Source organism: Oncorhynchus kisutch, linkage group LG2 (assembly GCF_002021735.2).
Source record: "Oncorhynchus kisutch isolate 150728-3 linkage group LG2, Okis_V2, whole genome shotgun sequence".
Lineage (NCBI taxonomy): Eukaryota > Metazoa > Chordata > Actinopteri > Salmoniformes > Salmonidae > Oncorhynchus > Oncorhynchus kisutch.
This window is the reverse complement of record NC_034175.2, coordinates 64339076-64353730: the sequence shown is the minus strand read 5'-3', so window position 1 is coordinate 64353730 and position 14655 is coordinate 64339076. Positions and strand designations below refer to the sequence as shown.

Sequence of the window (14655 nt, the reverse complement as noted above, 5' to 3'; positions counted from 1 at the left end):
AAATAGAGCACACAACCATGCAATCTCCATAGACAAACACTGGCAGTGAAATGGCATTACAGAAGAGCTCAGTGACTTTCAATGTGGTACTGTCATATTTGTGGTACTGTGTGGTACTGTCATATTTGTCAAATTTCTGCCTTGCTAGAGCTGCCCCGGTCAACTTTAGGAGCAACAACGGCTCAGCCGCAAAGCTCACAGAATGGGACCACAGAGTGCAGAAGCATGTAGCGCAATGCCAAGCGCTGACTGGAGTGGTGTAAAGCTCGCTGTCATTAGACTCTGGAGCAGTGGAAACGCTTTCTCTGGAGTGATGAATCACGCTTCACCATCTGGCAGTCCAATGGACGAATATGTAGGCAGTACAAGCCATCTGCTGCTGAACTGGCTCACATTTTCAGAAAGAAGATGGGCCTGTGTTGGCGAGACGTGGAGGGAGACTTTGACCTCAACGTCCAATGGGACGCAGGAGGAGCCTACCAGACCCAGTGGACAAGCCTTAGGGATAGGCAGAAATTGTTATATCTTGCCAGGACTGACTGGCCAGCAAAAAACAATTGCACTCAGAAGAAATATCACTGCCTGGGGGACTATCGAAAATGCCTGGAGATGTGCTTCAGTCTGAACAGTGGCATGGTCTCTGGCACAGATGCATACAGACATTTGATGAAAGACTTCTTAGTCCGAGGACTGAAGGAAGAGATCCAGAAAATGGTCAGAACCACCTGCATCAGTTGGGAGACGGAGCCAATCGACAGTGGTCCAGCACTGCAAGCATGCAGAACGCCAGGTGGGTGAGAGGCAGAAGGAGAAAAAGAAGGAGAGGGAGGTGAAAGGCCAGAAGTTACAGGCTGCCCAGCTGACATTCTATCAAGGGCAGGCTGAGAAGGGACGTGGTGGTCAGCAGAGGTGCCCCTAGAGGAAGAGGGGGTGCCAAGAATGACAGAATCTGCTTCACATGCGGAAAACTGGGACATTATGCAAACAACTGTGATCGGGGCACTGCTCAACAAGGTACGGGCTAACCATGGAGAGGCAGGGGAGGACAGAGGGTTAGAGGAACCCCAAGGGGGGCCCTGGGAGTAGGAGGAGAAGGAACGCCCTGGATGACAAGACCACCTCCACAGACGACACTGTACAATCGAGACTATCAAGACGGATGTGAGGTAGAGACAGGGGCAGACAAAGGGGAAGTTGACACAATTGGAAAGAGGAAGTAGCTGAGGGACCAGAGTCAATTTTTCTTAAAAACAGTCAACTACAGTAAAAAAGGAACCTACTGTGGAGTCAATCATTTTTATTTTTGATACTGGGGCTGCAATGTCTGTAATTAGCTGTAAGGCTATGGAAAAACTTCCCATGTCTGGTGAATCAGTAAATACGGTGGGGGAATCAGGTATTCGCATGAGAGAATATCTCTCCATGCCCCTACCAGTAAAATTGTGTGACAAAGATTACCAGCATCAATTCCTCTTTTCTGATCACTGTCCTATAAATCACTAAGATAACATGTGAAGCAGATGGGTTGACAATGACTCATGAGGAGGAAGAGGGGGAGCAGCTAATGTCTGAATTTTGTGACTGGTAATATTCATGAGCGTTGATTCTTTAGAACTTACACGACACAAGTCAGTTAAGAACAAATTCTTATTTACAATAACGGCCTACCAAAAGGCCTCCTACGGGGATGGGGGCTGGGATTAAAAATAAGAATATATGACAAAACAAACATCACCACATGAAAGACACCACACCACTACATAAAGAGAGACCTAAGACAACAACATAGCATGGCAGCAACACCACATGACAACCACATGGTAGCAACACAACATGACAGCAGCAGAATACATGGAACAAACATTATTGGAAACAGACAAATCAAATGTTATTTGTCACATACACAGGGTTAGCAGATGTTAATGCAAGTGTAGCGAAACGCTTGTGCTTCTAGTTCCGACAGTGCAGTAATATCTAACAAGTAATCTAACAATTCCCCAACAACTACCTAATACACACAAATCTAAAGGGGTGAATGAGAATATGCACATGTAAGTATATAGATGAGCGATGGCCGAGCAGGATAGGCAAGGTGTAATAGATTATATGAAATACAGCAGCAGCCTATCTGAGTTAGTGGTGGCTGTTTAGCAGTCTGATGGCCTTGAGATAGAAGCTGTTTTTCAATCTCTCGTCCCAGCTTTGATGCACCTGTATTGACCTCGCCTTCTAGATGGTAGCGGTATGAACAGTCCTTGATTATCTTTTTGGCCTTCCTGTGACATCGGGTGCTGTAGGTGTCATGGAGGGCAGGTAGTTTGCCCGCGGTGATGCGTTGTGTAGACCGCACCACCCTCTGGAGAGCCCTGCGGTTGAGGGCAGTGCAGTTGCCGTACCAGGCTGTGATACAGCCCAACAGGATTCTCTCGATTGTGCATCTGTAAACGTTTGTCAGGGTTTTGGGTGACAAGTCAAATTTCTTCAGCCTCCTAAGGTTGAAGAGGCACTGTTGTGCCTTCTTCACAACACCATTTGTGTGGGTGGACCATTTCAGTTTGTCAGTGATGTGTACGCAGAGGAACTTAAAACATGTTTATCTGTATGACATCGCCATGACATCGCCTCCAAGATTGATCTTCGGGTCCAATGGTCATCTCGCACCGAACTGCCCATGTCTAGGCCATCAAATCAAAGACACTCCTACGATATAAAGTTGTTTTTGACAAAAATGTAAATGTGTCAGTTTGTCTCGTTTACAAGGCAGGAGTAATAACATGTTCACCTACTTAAGATATTGGCTCGAATCTAGGTTGTGCCTTTAGATTTCGAGAAAATGAACATCTAAAGTAGAATTCTTCACTTCTCTAATTGACTTCTCAAACTCCAAACGCCGGCCTGGTCAGCTTGGTCTGCTTCGCAAGCGTTCCAGGAAGACTTGCAATGTTGCGCCTTGTTGAATTGAAGACATTAAAACAAGGGTCCATACCCTGCGGTCCATACACTTAAAAGACACACCCTATCCCTTCAGACCTAAAATTAAGTGGACACTTCTGATGACGTATCATGATGTCTGACGAGTATACACTTGCAGGGCAAGGGGCGAGGGAGGAAGGAATGATTTTTAAATTGACCACCCTTGGCCGGAAATTCTTCACTAGTTCATCCTGCAATGATTTTGTTTTCAGCCACTGGTAGCTTGTGGGTGCTTTATATGCGCTACAGTGAATTATGAGTGCATGTCTACTTATATTAAAAATATCATTATTAAAATACGCCTACTGTATGATAGTTAGCAAATTAATTAGCTAACTAACATTAGCCTGCCAAGCTGGAACTTCTGAAGAAGGAAAATGTTTTATTTATACAATTTCCAAAAGATAACCAAACAAAAACATATTTACTTTTTATGTAGTAGCAAAATGTCTACCTTATTTGCATTAGTTTTTACTTGTATGTTGACTTCTCCATTGATGTTGTTTTAAAATTTTACGGACTTTTCTTAGCAGGATGTACAATCTTGAATTGAATTATGGGGAGTTTCAGGCCATAGTGAACATAATTGTACACTTGCAAAGCCGACTAAAAACTAGGGCTGAGGGGCTTACATTGCAAACTTCTCTTGCTTGGCTGATCATTTGAACCACCCTCCAAGATGGCGACGGGGATTCCCCCAAGAGCATAAGGCGAAGGTAAGCGGACGAGGGTGTGTCTTTTAAGTGTTTGGACCGCATCCCAGGTGTTGAACGCACAAGACGCAGTGAGGCTATTCCTGACTACTACAGCAGGAGGCAGCAATAACACCAGATTCTAGAAGAAGAAGAAAATGAAGAAGACAATCTGAAGCAGACCAGGAAGCGACGAGGTTGTTTTGATTGACAGAAATTTGAATGAAGATGGGACTCAGACAAAATGTAGGTTTATATCAAACAAAAAACTATTTCGCTTTGTTTTGAAGGTAAGGTCGTAGTCTCTCAAGTCCCAGTCATCTAAATGTTCTCGGCAGCATTACAGCCAACATACTAGCTGGCTTACCTAGCCTCATTTCTAACTTGCTAGCTACGTTAGCATGCTACCTCCAAGCCACAAATGAATCGGTTATCTATGGGAATCGTTGTCCAAGCCACTACAAAGGTAATTCCTCGACTTGCTAGCTTACTTGCAACTGCTTATTCATAGATACACTTTGGTAATGACGCTTATGGAAAGGTTATGTTGTAGTTAGATCAAGTCATAGGTTAATCTGAGCAGATTGTGTAGTTGTAGCTATCCATTGACATGTTTATTTCATTGTTTACTCAGGTGCATGGTTCCTCTAAATGTAAGACGCCTGTATGAGTGACGCACACCACCATGGGCCAGCGAAGGAGGGGGGCAGCTTTCCACGCTCCCCCAGCCAACAGACACCCTGATGGGCTCACAGTGGCTCCCCATGCCCCTGCCAGGAAGCACAACATCTGCATGGTGTCAGACTTTTTTTACCCCAACATGGGAGGGGTGGAGAGCCACATCTACCAGCTGTCTCAGTGTCTGATAGAGAAGGGTCACAAGGTGGTGATCGCCACCCACGCCTATGGCTGCAGGAAGGGGGTCCGGTACCTGACCAATGGGCTCAAGGTCTACTACCTGCCCCTGCAGGTGATGTACAACCAGTCCACAGCTACCACCTGCTTCCACAGCCTGCCGCTGCTGCGCTGCGTGTTTGTCAGGGAGCGTATCACCGTGGTGCACGCCCACAGCTCCTTCTCCGCCATGGGCCACGATGCATTGTTCCACGCCAAGACCATGGGCCTCAACACGGTGGGTAGCAGTCTAACAGAGTTGTGGGTAGCAGTCTAATCAGAGTTGTGGGTAGCAGTCTAATCAGAGTTGTGGGTAGCAGTCTAATCAGAGTTGTGGGTAGCAGTCTAATCAGGGTTGTGGGTAGCAGTCTAATCAGAGTTGTGGGTAGCAGTCTAATCAGAGTTGTGGGTAGCAGTCTAATCAGAGTTGTGGGTAGCAGTCTAATCAGAGTTGTGGGTAGCAGTCTAATCAGAGTTGTGGGTAGCAGTCTAATCAGAGTTGTGGGTAGCAGTCTAATCAGAGTTGTGGGTAGCAGTCTAATCAGAGTTGTGGGTAGCAGTCTAATCAGAGTTGTGGGTAGCAGTCTAATCAGAGTTGTGGGTAGCAGTCTAATCAGAGTTGTGGGTAGCAGTCTAATCAGAGTTGTGGGTAGCAGTCTAATCAGAGTTGTGGGTAGCAGTCTAATCAGAGTTGTGGGTAGCAGTCTAACAGAGTTGTGGGTAGCAGTCTAACAGAGTTGTGGGTAGCAGTCTAACAGAGTTGTGGGTAGCAGTCTAACAGAGTTGTGTGCGGTGAAACTAAGCCAATTTTGACCGAAAGTGGTGCACTTTAGGGAAGATGATGCCATTGCAGGCGCATCCTAGAGCAAGATGAGAGCATATAAAGTTCTTAAAATAGTTTTTGTGTGTCCATTTAGTATAAATATCTAAAAGTTGTTGTCTTTTTACAGGTGTTTACTGACCACTCCCTCTTTGGTTTTGCTGATGTTAGCTCGGTACTGACCAATAAGCTGCTGACGGTGTCTTTGTGCGACACCAATCACATTGTGTGCGTGTCGTACACCAGTAAGGAGAACACCGTGCTTAGGGCAGCACTTGACCCCGAGATTGTTTCTGTCATCCCCAACGCTGTCGACCCCACAGACTTCACCCCCGACCCTTCCCAGCGCTGTGACGACAGGATCACCATCGTAGTGGTCAGCCGCCTCGTCTATCGTAAAGGTAAGGAGCGGTGAGACTATATAATGATAAATGTAGACCCCACATAGCAAGAAGATGAACTATGTGTGCTTGTCGTTTATCAATAAATAAAGCCTGTAGATATGATTGTAGGAATGTGAAGTCTCAACTGCTGCTTATACACTTTTTTTAGGAATAGATCTTCTTAGTGGGATCATCCCAGAGCTGTGCCTCAAACATCCCGATCTACATTTCCTGATTGGTGGAGAGGGACCAAAGAGAATCGTGTTGGAGGAAGTGAGAGAGAAATACCAGCTACACGACAGGTAGAATTAAACAGTGATGTGTGTGGGTTGATATATATTTGCAGGTGTAGGTGTGTGTCTGATTTCCTTCTCTCTCTCCCCAGGGTGCGTCTCCTGGGGGCCCTTGAGCATAAGGATGTGCGGGGGGTCTTGGTCCAGGGACATATCTTCCTCAACACCTCCCTGACCGAGGCCTTCTGCATGGCTATAGTGGAGGGGGCCAGCTGTGGACTACAGGTCTGTTTGCTGACTGAATATACAGATACAGAGTCTGAGCGGAAAATCTGTCAGACAGCGCAAGAGCTACTGCTAAAATATCTCAATCAGCAAATGCATATGCAATGGAAGGCAGGCTACATCAATGTGACACACACCACTTTGCAATGAGCTGGAGGCAGTATCATTTTGAAAACATAAACTTTATTGTTTGAAATCTGAATGTTTTACTACATATTATGAGGCATGTCTAACCATGCTTCAAAGTAGCTTAAATCAGACCATATCCGTAGAGGCAATTATTTAAAATCCACTTTCTTTCATTGTCCATTAGCCAAAAGCACAATCCTTATTAGCAACCCATGTTAGTTGTTGCGTATTACATCTCCCCTCTTTCTACATTTCTAATGGATATTTTCATCTCTGTCACTCATGTGCGGTGCGCTTTGGACAATGCTGTTTTCCCGCTAATTGCATTACAGAACGAAACGTTTATACTATAGTAGATTGACAGGCTAGTGATTTTGCTGTTAGTTACTGGTATTGTTGTCTGAGGAAAAGTTAATGTGGACAGTTATTCTAACATCTTCAAAGTGCACATCAGAGTTCAGTAAAAAGGACCGCACATCGTTGCACCTTTTAACTTTTAATATGAATTACCATATTACCACAAGCTCCGTGAGTGGACACCCTAATCGGGTTATGCACCCAATGCATATGGGTCTGGGAATTTTCTCAAATGTCCAGTAAATTTAAGTTCTGCCTGTCAAATGTCCGGCACCACATTTTCCTAACGGAAACCCTGGTTGGTATCTGCATGTGGCTGGTTGGATGGGTGTCTGCTTGTTATTCTTAACATCGGTGGATTGAGTATGTGTGTGTGGTTAATGAGGTTCATGGAAGTGTGTGTGTGTAGGTGGTAAGTACGCGTGTTGGAGGGATCCCTGAGGTTCTACCTGAGGATCTGATCACCCTGTGTGAGCCCACCGTGCGTTCTCTTTGTGCCGGCCTGGACAGTGTCATTGCTAGACAACGATCGGGCAGCGTCGCCTCCCCAGCTTCCATCCACGCCCACGTCTGCACCCTCTACACCTGGAGGAATGTCGCAGAGAGGACAGAGAAGGTAGGCTCATACATGCATAATATATTTTGTATGTTTCCTAAATCTAGACTGTGATACCTTTTAATTGACACAGACTGAGATATTGATGAGGTTTAATTCATTGATACTAACACTATGTGTGTGTGTATCTGCTCTCTGTTCTGTCAGGTGTATGACCGTGTGGCTGGGGAGAAGGTTCTTCCTCTGGACAGACGGCTGCTCAGACTGAGAACCCACTGTGGCCCTGTGGCAGGCTCTATCTTTTCCTTCTTCGCTGTCCTCGACTTCCTCTTCCTGCTCCTTCTCCGCTGGCTCCTCCCAGACTGCCTCATAGACGTTGCCATGGATGCCACGGGGCCCCAGGGGCTGTGGAGGCAGGGCTTGGGCGATAGGAAAGGAACTCACTCTAAAAGTGCCATGTTGACAAAGGAGGAGCCAGGTGGTCAAAAGACCAAGCTATGATGATAACTCCAAGCAAACACAACTCCTTATCCTCAACCTTAATATAACTGCTTAAAAAAAATCTTAACTTGACCTCTGACCCAACTACCTAATCACCTGTGGATACTGACCACTCATTGCAGAATGTTTTTAGGGGGACCCTGATGTTTACAATAGGATGAGTGTTCTTGCTCAGGTTAAGACAGTTATAGATGTACGTTTTATTCTTTGTAACCCCGGAATGAACCCCAAAACTGAAGTACTCCTGTATTAATGTTCCACTCATAGTTTTTGTATTTTATAAAGAAGGATATAGGTTCATAGAGAATGATTTGATTAAGGAAGGAGGTTGGGGGTACACCGTTATTACAAAAATGCCACATTGAATGCCACTGGTTGCCATAGACGGCAGTATAAACGTTAAGGGGAGTCTGTAATAGCATAGTTTTGTATTCCAACCCCACCCACTAACCAAGTTCCCTTCCTTGTCCTTTTATGGTTGAATTTCATTTTTTGTAGTTCTCTGCTGTTTAACTTTTTTACTTATATCATGCTTTGCCAATGTCTTTGTTGGGTGGTTCCTCTGCTATGGAAATGGTTTTTTTTGTGTTTGTTTTTTACAAATGTTTGTGAGCTCATGCTTAAGGCTGTGTGTACCCTGATGATGCACTGATTCCTGAACCTTGACCTATGATGGAAATAAGGAAAGTAAAGTCTGTTTCAGGATGACCTATTTTATCACCCTTTTTTCTGATCAAGGATTTTCAATAGCTAGGGCCTCAAACATGTACGTCCTGGAATAAAAACATCACTGTTTTCACTGTAAACATCTTGCCAGACTAAACACATAGCAATGAAAGGGGAGGAGGTAGGATTGGCATTCCTATCTTTTCAAGGCTGAGGGTAGTGCACCATTCACACATCATTAGGGTTGTAAGTCTGGGTAAATAGCATCATTGTTCTCACTATAGGAACATTTTCTGCCTGAAGTGGTTAAGGGTATTGATGAGGGTCAAATGTTTCAAAGATGCAGGAGAGAGTGTACTGTATGCAGGGAAGGTTCCAGAGGTGCTGGACACACCCATCCCCCCTATACATGTAACATACTAATCTAGCTCAACAGTTTTAGAACAAGTCTGAAAAGTCAATATTGTATGTATGTAGCCCTCATTCAGACTGTGAAGAGTGAACCACAGTTTGGTAAAAACAAGTTTTTACTTTCAAAATACCCAACTATTCACCTTCCAATGTCGATGTACTACAGGCACCATGTTTTGAAGTGATGTCCCTGAAGGAAACAGTGAACCGGACTTGAATGATGTAACGACACAGATATGGAGATAGCTTTACAACTCCCCTCTTAAAATTGGCTTTTAGAAAGCCCTAAACAGATTTCTTAAATTCAATCACACCTTATCCAATTTTGTTTTTCTTACGCCATAAGGTTGACCTTTGCACATGTTGAAATACCACACCTTACCACCTAGATATCAGAATAGTCACAGATGTTCCATTTGTGTGTCTGTGTCTATCCGTCCTATGCTTATGTCTATTGTCATGCAACGGTTCCCCAATTCCACGGAAAGGGGGGTTGTAGGGGTGGTACTCCTTTCCTCAGGGTTGGGGGAGGAGGTAGCTTGGGGCCTGATAAGAGGTCTGGGAAAGCCAGCAGTGGACGGACAGGTTTGTGGATCCCACCCATAGCTGGTTCATTCACTGTGGAGGAGGCTGCTGTTGTTTGACCATGGCTGGTGTGCAGTCGGAGATTGCCCTGTGCAGTCGGCCTTGGAGGGGACCCTTCCATATCTATGGTGGACTGGCATGCAACTCACTCATGGCTGGTATGGTTTTCTCTTTTTCTTCTGCTGCTTTGTCAAAGTAAATTCTGTTTAGCAAGTTTGTGTTCTGTGAGAGCAAGAAAGTTACACTTACAATTTGAGAGAGGCCAAGAGATCTTCAGTGTGTTCTGTGCTTTTGTCTGTGGTATTGGTGTTGTTCAACAGAGAAGGTTGGTGTCCTAAATATATACAGTATGTTTTCCTAAGAGTTGAGAACAAGAGTTGGTTCAGATATTTCAGAAAGTTGGTAGAGGCGATGAGAGAGAGAAAATGGAAAGAGAGAGCAGTTAGGTCAAGATTTATTGGTGTGTGTTTTTAGAAGAATACTGTCTACCTACTGGTTGATTCAATGTTGTTTCCATGTAATTTCAACCCAAAAAATAAATGTGATGACGTTGAATCAACGTGGAAAACTGATTGGATTTGAAGAACAAAAGTAAACCATTTCAATCCAATGACATGGTCAAATATTTCTGTTGATAAATCCAACCAAATGTAAATGAAAAGTAAACTGATATCTGTGCACAGTGGGTAGCCGACTGATGTATGCCCTGAATAAATATACTGCATATCATTTTTTTTGTGAAAGTAAGGGAACCAAAGTCTAGTTTAGTAATACCCAGTGATGGATAAAGTAACCAGTTGCCATACTTGAGTAAAAGTAAAGATACAGTGCATTTGGAAAGTATTCAGACCCCTTCAATTTTTTCACATTTTGTTACATTAGTCTTATTCGAACATTTATTAAATTACAAATGTTCCTTGTCAATCTACACACAATACCACGTAATGACAAAGCAAAAACAGGTTTTTAGAAACGTTTGAAACTTGTTTTTCTCATGTAGTGACATCATCGAGGGGGGGTTATAGTTAATCACGTCCACAGACACATACACACACTTCTGAAACCATTAATGTGCACCACACGGTGCACATTTTTATTTCAGTCCATTTCCCATCTTCAGTTTAACCATTCCCCCCACAGAGAGACAAACCTATTTGCATGAGGGGGTGTAGAAATTGACAAGATATATTTGTGATGTTATATAACCCCCCCCCCCCACACACACACAAAAAAACTCCTGAAGTACTTAAGTATTTACACCACTGGTAGTACTTGAGTATGTGAGACTACATTTCCCTTACAGTGCCTCTCATTTGCACATGACCTCTCCTGGCTGTTCCAACAGCTTTGTCTGATGCATATTCATTTACTTCTGTTGATGAGATGAGCCAGTTAGTACAACCAGTTTGGGGGAGAGGGGGAGCAAGTCAGTGTGGTTGTTTAGTTCTCCCAGGTAGTGTTTTCTGTGATACCGGGGCAGGAACTGGGCTTCAGTGTCTCTGAGGTCCAGGATGTTGATTGTCTGATAATGATGTGCTGTGTTTGGACAGGCTACAGTATGAATGATTTTGTGTGTGTGTTTCCACAGACTTGTGGTCAGACAGGACTCCTCTTCACGATGCCGCCTACCAGGGTAGACTCCTGATCCTGAGGACTCTGGTCTCACAGGTAGACAGCCAACCATGTCTTACAGTAATAAAGCTGCCATAAAAATGACATACTGACACTAAACAAAACACACACACATCACATAGACATGAAGTCCTCCATCTTCTCCACTCTCAGGGGTTTCCTGTGGACATGCTGACAATGGACAGGGTCTCTCCCCTCCACGAGGCCTGCCTCGGAGGACATTACGCCTGCACCACTTTCCTACTTGAGAATGGGGCCAATGTAAGGACAGCATGTTTTTTCTCTCGCTCAAACTAGGAATAATCACAGGTGATAAATGATTGTTTTTAACAATATAGGTAGCGTCTAACCTAAAGCCGCTTCATGTGATTGCTCTCTGTGTGTCTGCAGGTGGAGATGGTATCGACTGATGGAGCCACACCCCTCTTCAATGCCTGCAGCAGTGGGAGTGTTGCCTGTGTCAGACTGATTCTACAGTACAGCCCCAACACTCATGCTGTCCATCACCTGGCATCACCCATCCACCAGGCTGCAAAGAGAGGTAAGTGTGCATGTGGATTTATTTTATGTGCAGTGACTCAGAATGACCATTTCATGCAGCATAATGGTAAACATTGTACTCAGTAAAAGTTGTTTCCCTCCCCAGGTCACAGGGAGTGTCTAGAGGTGTTGCTGTCCCATGGATTCCACATAGACCTGGAGCTGCCTGGTGTGGGAACCCCTTTGTACACAGCCTGTCTGGCCCAGGCCACCGACTGTGTGGAGAGACTGCTGCAATCAGGTGTTGATGTCCAGGGTGGGTGTGGTCATGACACACCATTACATGCTGCAGTTGTAGGGGGAGAAGTCAGGGTGGTGGAGCTTCTGATGGACTACGGGGCTGATGGGAGTTGTAGGAATTCAGACGGGAAGACTCCTCTAGAGCTGGCAGCTTGCGACAGTACAGTCAGAACTACAATACAGAAAAGAGGTGAAAATGCTTGTTTTATTAATGCATTCACACGCACATCCACGCATACATGACTCTACCCAAACGTCCCCCTGGGAACACAATGTTTTAATCAACGTTGTTCCCACTTCATTTCAATGAAGTTAACTTGAACCAACATGGAATAGACGTTGAATTTACATCTGTGCCCAGTGGGCTATTAGTGCATGTCTACTGATGGAAGGCTATCAACATATTTTCCATGTCTGACATATCTCCTTCCCCTTTGTTCTACCTCCTTACTGCCTCACCTCTTTCTCCCCAGGTCCCTGCACTCTTTCTCAGCTGTGTCGGTTCTGCATTCGGAGGAGTTTGGGACAGACTCGTCTGGACAGAACATCAGCCCTCTTCCTCCCTTACAGACTCCAGGCTTTCCTGCTTTACCAGTAACACTGAAATGGCAACTTTTTTACAAATGTTTGGTAATTTGTATTTATTGCTATTTTAATCAACTTCTACTTGTTCAGTGGTTTTAGCAGTGAGTTGGTAACTGAACAAATGAATGGTTTTGTTTTTCTTGGTTTAATAGAAACTGGGTTGACTGATTTGTAGCTTTTCTCAGGATGCTATATTTTCTAATAAATGGTCATATTCAACATATCCAAAATAGCTTTTCTTTTGTCATAAATGTTGACGTGGACATGTTACCCAATTACATAAACAGTAAGGGAAGCCCCATCAAATTCAGTATCAACCCCTGAACCCTGGCCTAGCCATTGCGAGTGTATCTCAACAGTCACCGTCTTCTCCCTGATGCCTTTCCTTTGTCTGTGAGAAGAGGGGGATTAAGGTGCTGACTGAGAAGGGAAGAGGCATAGCAGATGGAGAGGTGTGGCTTCAGGGTGTTTCCTGTCCTCCTTGTATGCCAGTTTAGATTGAGATTGAAAAGGTCATATCATCAAATGCCTGATGGCCAATCAGGTCTCCTGAAACAGAGATCACCTAATGGCTCATTAATGACCTCATGGGATGCTGGAGTACCCATAATGATTGTTGTGATAATTATCGGAGCCAAAACATCACTTAGGATCTAGACCAAACTATGAATTACCTTGAGGGAGTCTGAGCATCCCACTGTGTGGGAGATGGAGTATGTTAAAATTCAGTGGGAGGGCCCAGGTCGCAGCTGTAAATGAGAACTTGTTCTCAACTGGCCTACCTGGTTAAATAAAGGTGTTCTCAACTGGCCTACCTGGTTAAATAAAGGTGTTCTCAACTGGCCTACCTGGTTAAATAAAGGTGTTCTCAACTGGCCTACCTGGTTAAATAAAGGTGTTCTCAACTGGCCTACCTGGTTAAATAAAGGTGTTCTCAACTGGCCTACCTGGTTAAATAAAGGAGAAGTCAAATAAAAAGCAGAATAAAGCAGGTGGTTGGAATGTTGAGTACTGCGTGTTCCCTGGAGAGACATGCTATCAAAATCGAATCAAAGTTTATTGATCGCACACGTAGTTAAGCAGATGTTATAGCGGGTGAAGCGAAATGTTTGTTACTAGTTACTAACAATGCAGTAAAATGTCAAACAGGTACACAAATATTTAAAATAACAATGAACGAAATGTCTGAACGAATCCAATTAACCCAAATAGCAATGTAACAGTATTCTAAATGCTATCTATATGTATCTACACCCGATTAATTTACACAATATATACTAAGAATGATGTACAGCAGTAGCTATATTAGAGTGAGCTATGTCAAGACTCCAGTATATAAATTAACATGCGGTGTGTATATACAGTGTAACTACGAGGCAGTGTACAATTGTAGAAATGATAGAATGAGCTATGTTAAGAACAGAGTATTTAAATACACAGTGCAAAACCTCATGGCAAAATATACTGGTCAGCAGTTCCTGCAAGAGGAAGGCATTGATGCTATGGACTGGCCCGCCCGTTCCCCAGACCTGAATCCAATTGAGCACATATGGGACATCATGTCTCGCTCCATCCACCAACGCCACGTTGCACCACAGACTGTCCAGGAGTTGGCGGATGCTTTAGTCCAGGTCTGAGAGGAGATCCCTCAGGAGACCATCCGCCACCTCATCAGGAGCATGCCCAGGCATTGTAGGGAGGTCATACAGGCACGTGGAGGCCATACACACTACTGAGCCTCATTTTGACTTGTTTTAAGGACATTACATTAAAGTTGGATCAGCCTGTAGTGTGGTTTTCCACTTTAATTTTGAGTGTGACTCCAAATCCAGACCTCCATGGGTTGATACATTTGATTTCCATTGATCATTTTTGTGTGATTTTGATGTCAGCACATTCAACTATGTAAAGAAAAAAGTATTTAATAAGAATATTTCATTCATTCAGATCTAGGATGTGTTATTTTAGTGTTCCCTTTATTTTTTTGAGCAGTGTATATACTGCATGTATGAGAATGGTGCGTATGTTAATTGAAAATGTGTATAGAATACAGTATATCAAATCAAATCCAATTTTATTTGTCACATACACATGGTTAGCAGATGTTAATGCGAGTGTAGCGAAATGCTTGTGCTTCTAGTTCCGACAATGCAGTAATAACCAACAAGTAATC

The 14655-nt window shown here is 44.0% G+C and overlaps 2 protein-coding genes across 3 annotated transcripts; both read left to right on the top strand.

The window, feature by feature from the left end:
* Positions 1-3659: 3659 nt before the first annotated feature.
* LOC109870025 (phosphatidylinositol N-acetylglucosaminyltransferase subunit A) lies at positions 3660-8535 on the top strand. Of its 2 annotated transcripts, none has more exons than XM_020460348.2 (7): positions 3660-3911; positions 4300-4797; positions 5510-5780; positions 5932-6064; positions 6148-6280; positions 7176-7382; positions 7530-8535. In XM_020460348.2, the coding sequence occupies exons 2-7, from the start codon at positions 4351-4353 to the stop codon at positions 7821-7823; spliced, it is 1485 nt and encodes a 494-aa protein (XP_020315937.1). In that variant the 5' UTR covers positions 3660-3911; positions 4300-4350; the 3' UTR covers positions 7824-8535. The 2 variants fall into 2 exon arrangements, with proteins under 2 accessions (XP_020315937.1, XP_020315931.1); XM_020460342.2 differs by having other exon boundaries at positions 3718-4131.
* A 125-nt stretch (positions 8536-8660) lies between these two features.
* Positions 8661-12705, top strand: LOC109870116 (ankyrin repeat and SOCS box protein 11). The gene is made up of 6 exons (XM_020460471.2): positions 8661-9643; positions 11074-11153; positions 11271-11378; positions 11508-11658; positions 11764-12087; positions 12371-12705. Exons 1-6 carry the CDS (start codon positions 9547-9549, stop codon positions 12493-12495), a joined length of 885 nt encoding a protein of 294 aa, XP_020316060.1. The 5' UTR covers positions 8661-9546; the 3' UTR covers positions 12496-12705.
* The last annotated feature ends 1950 nt before the right edge of the window (positions 12706-14655 follow it).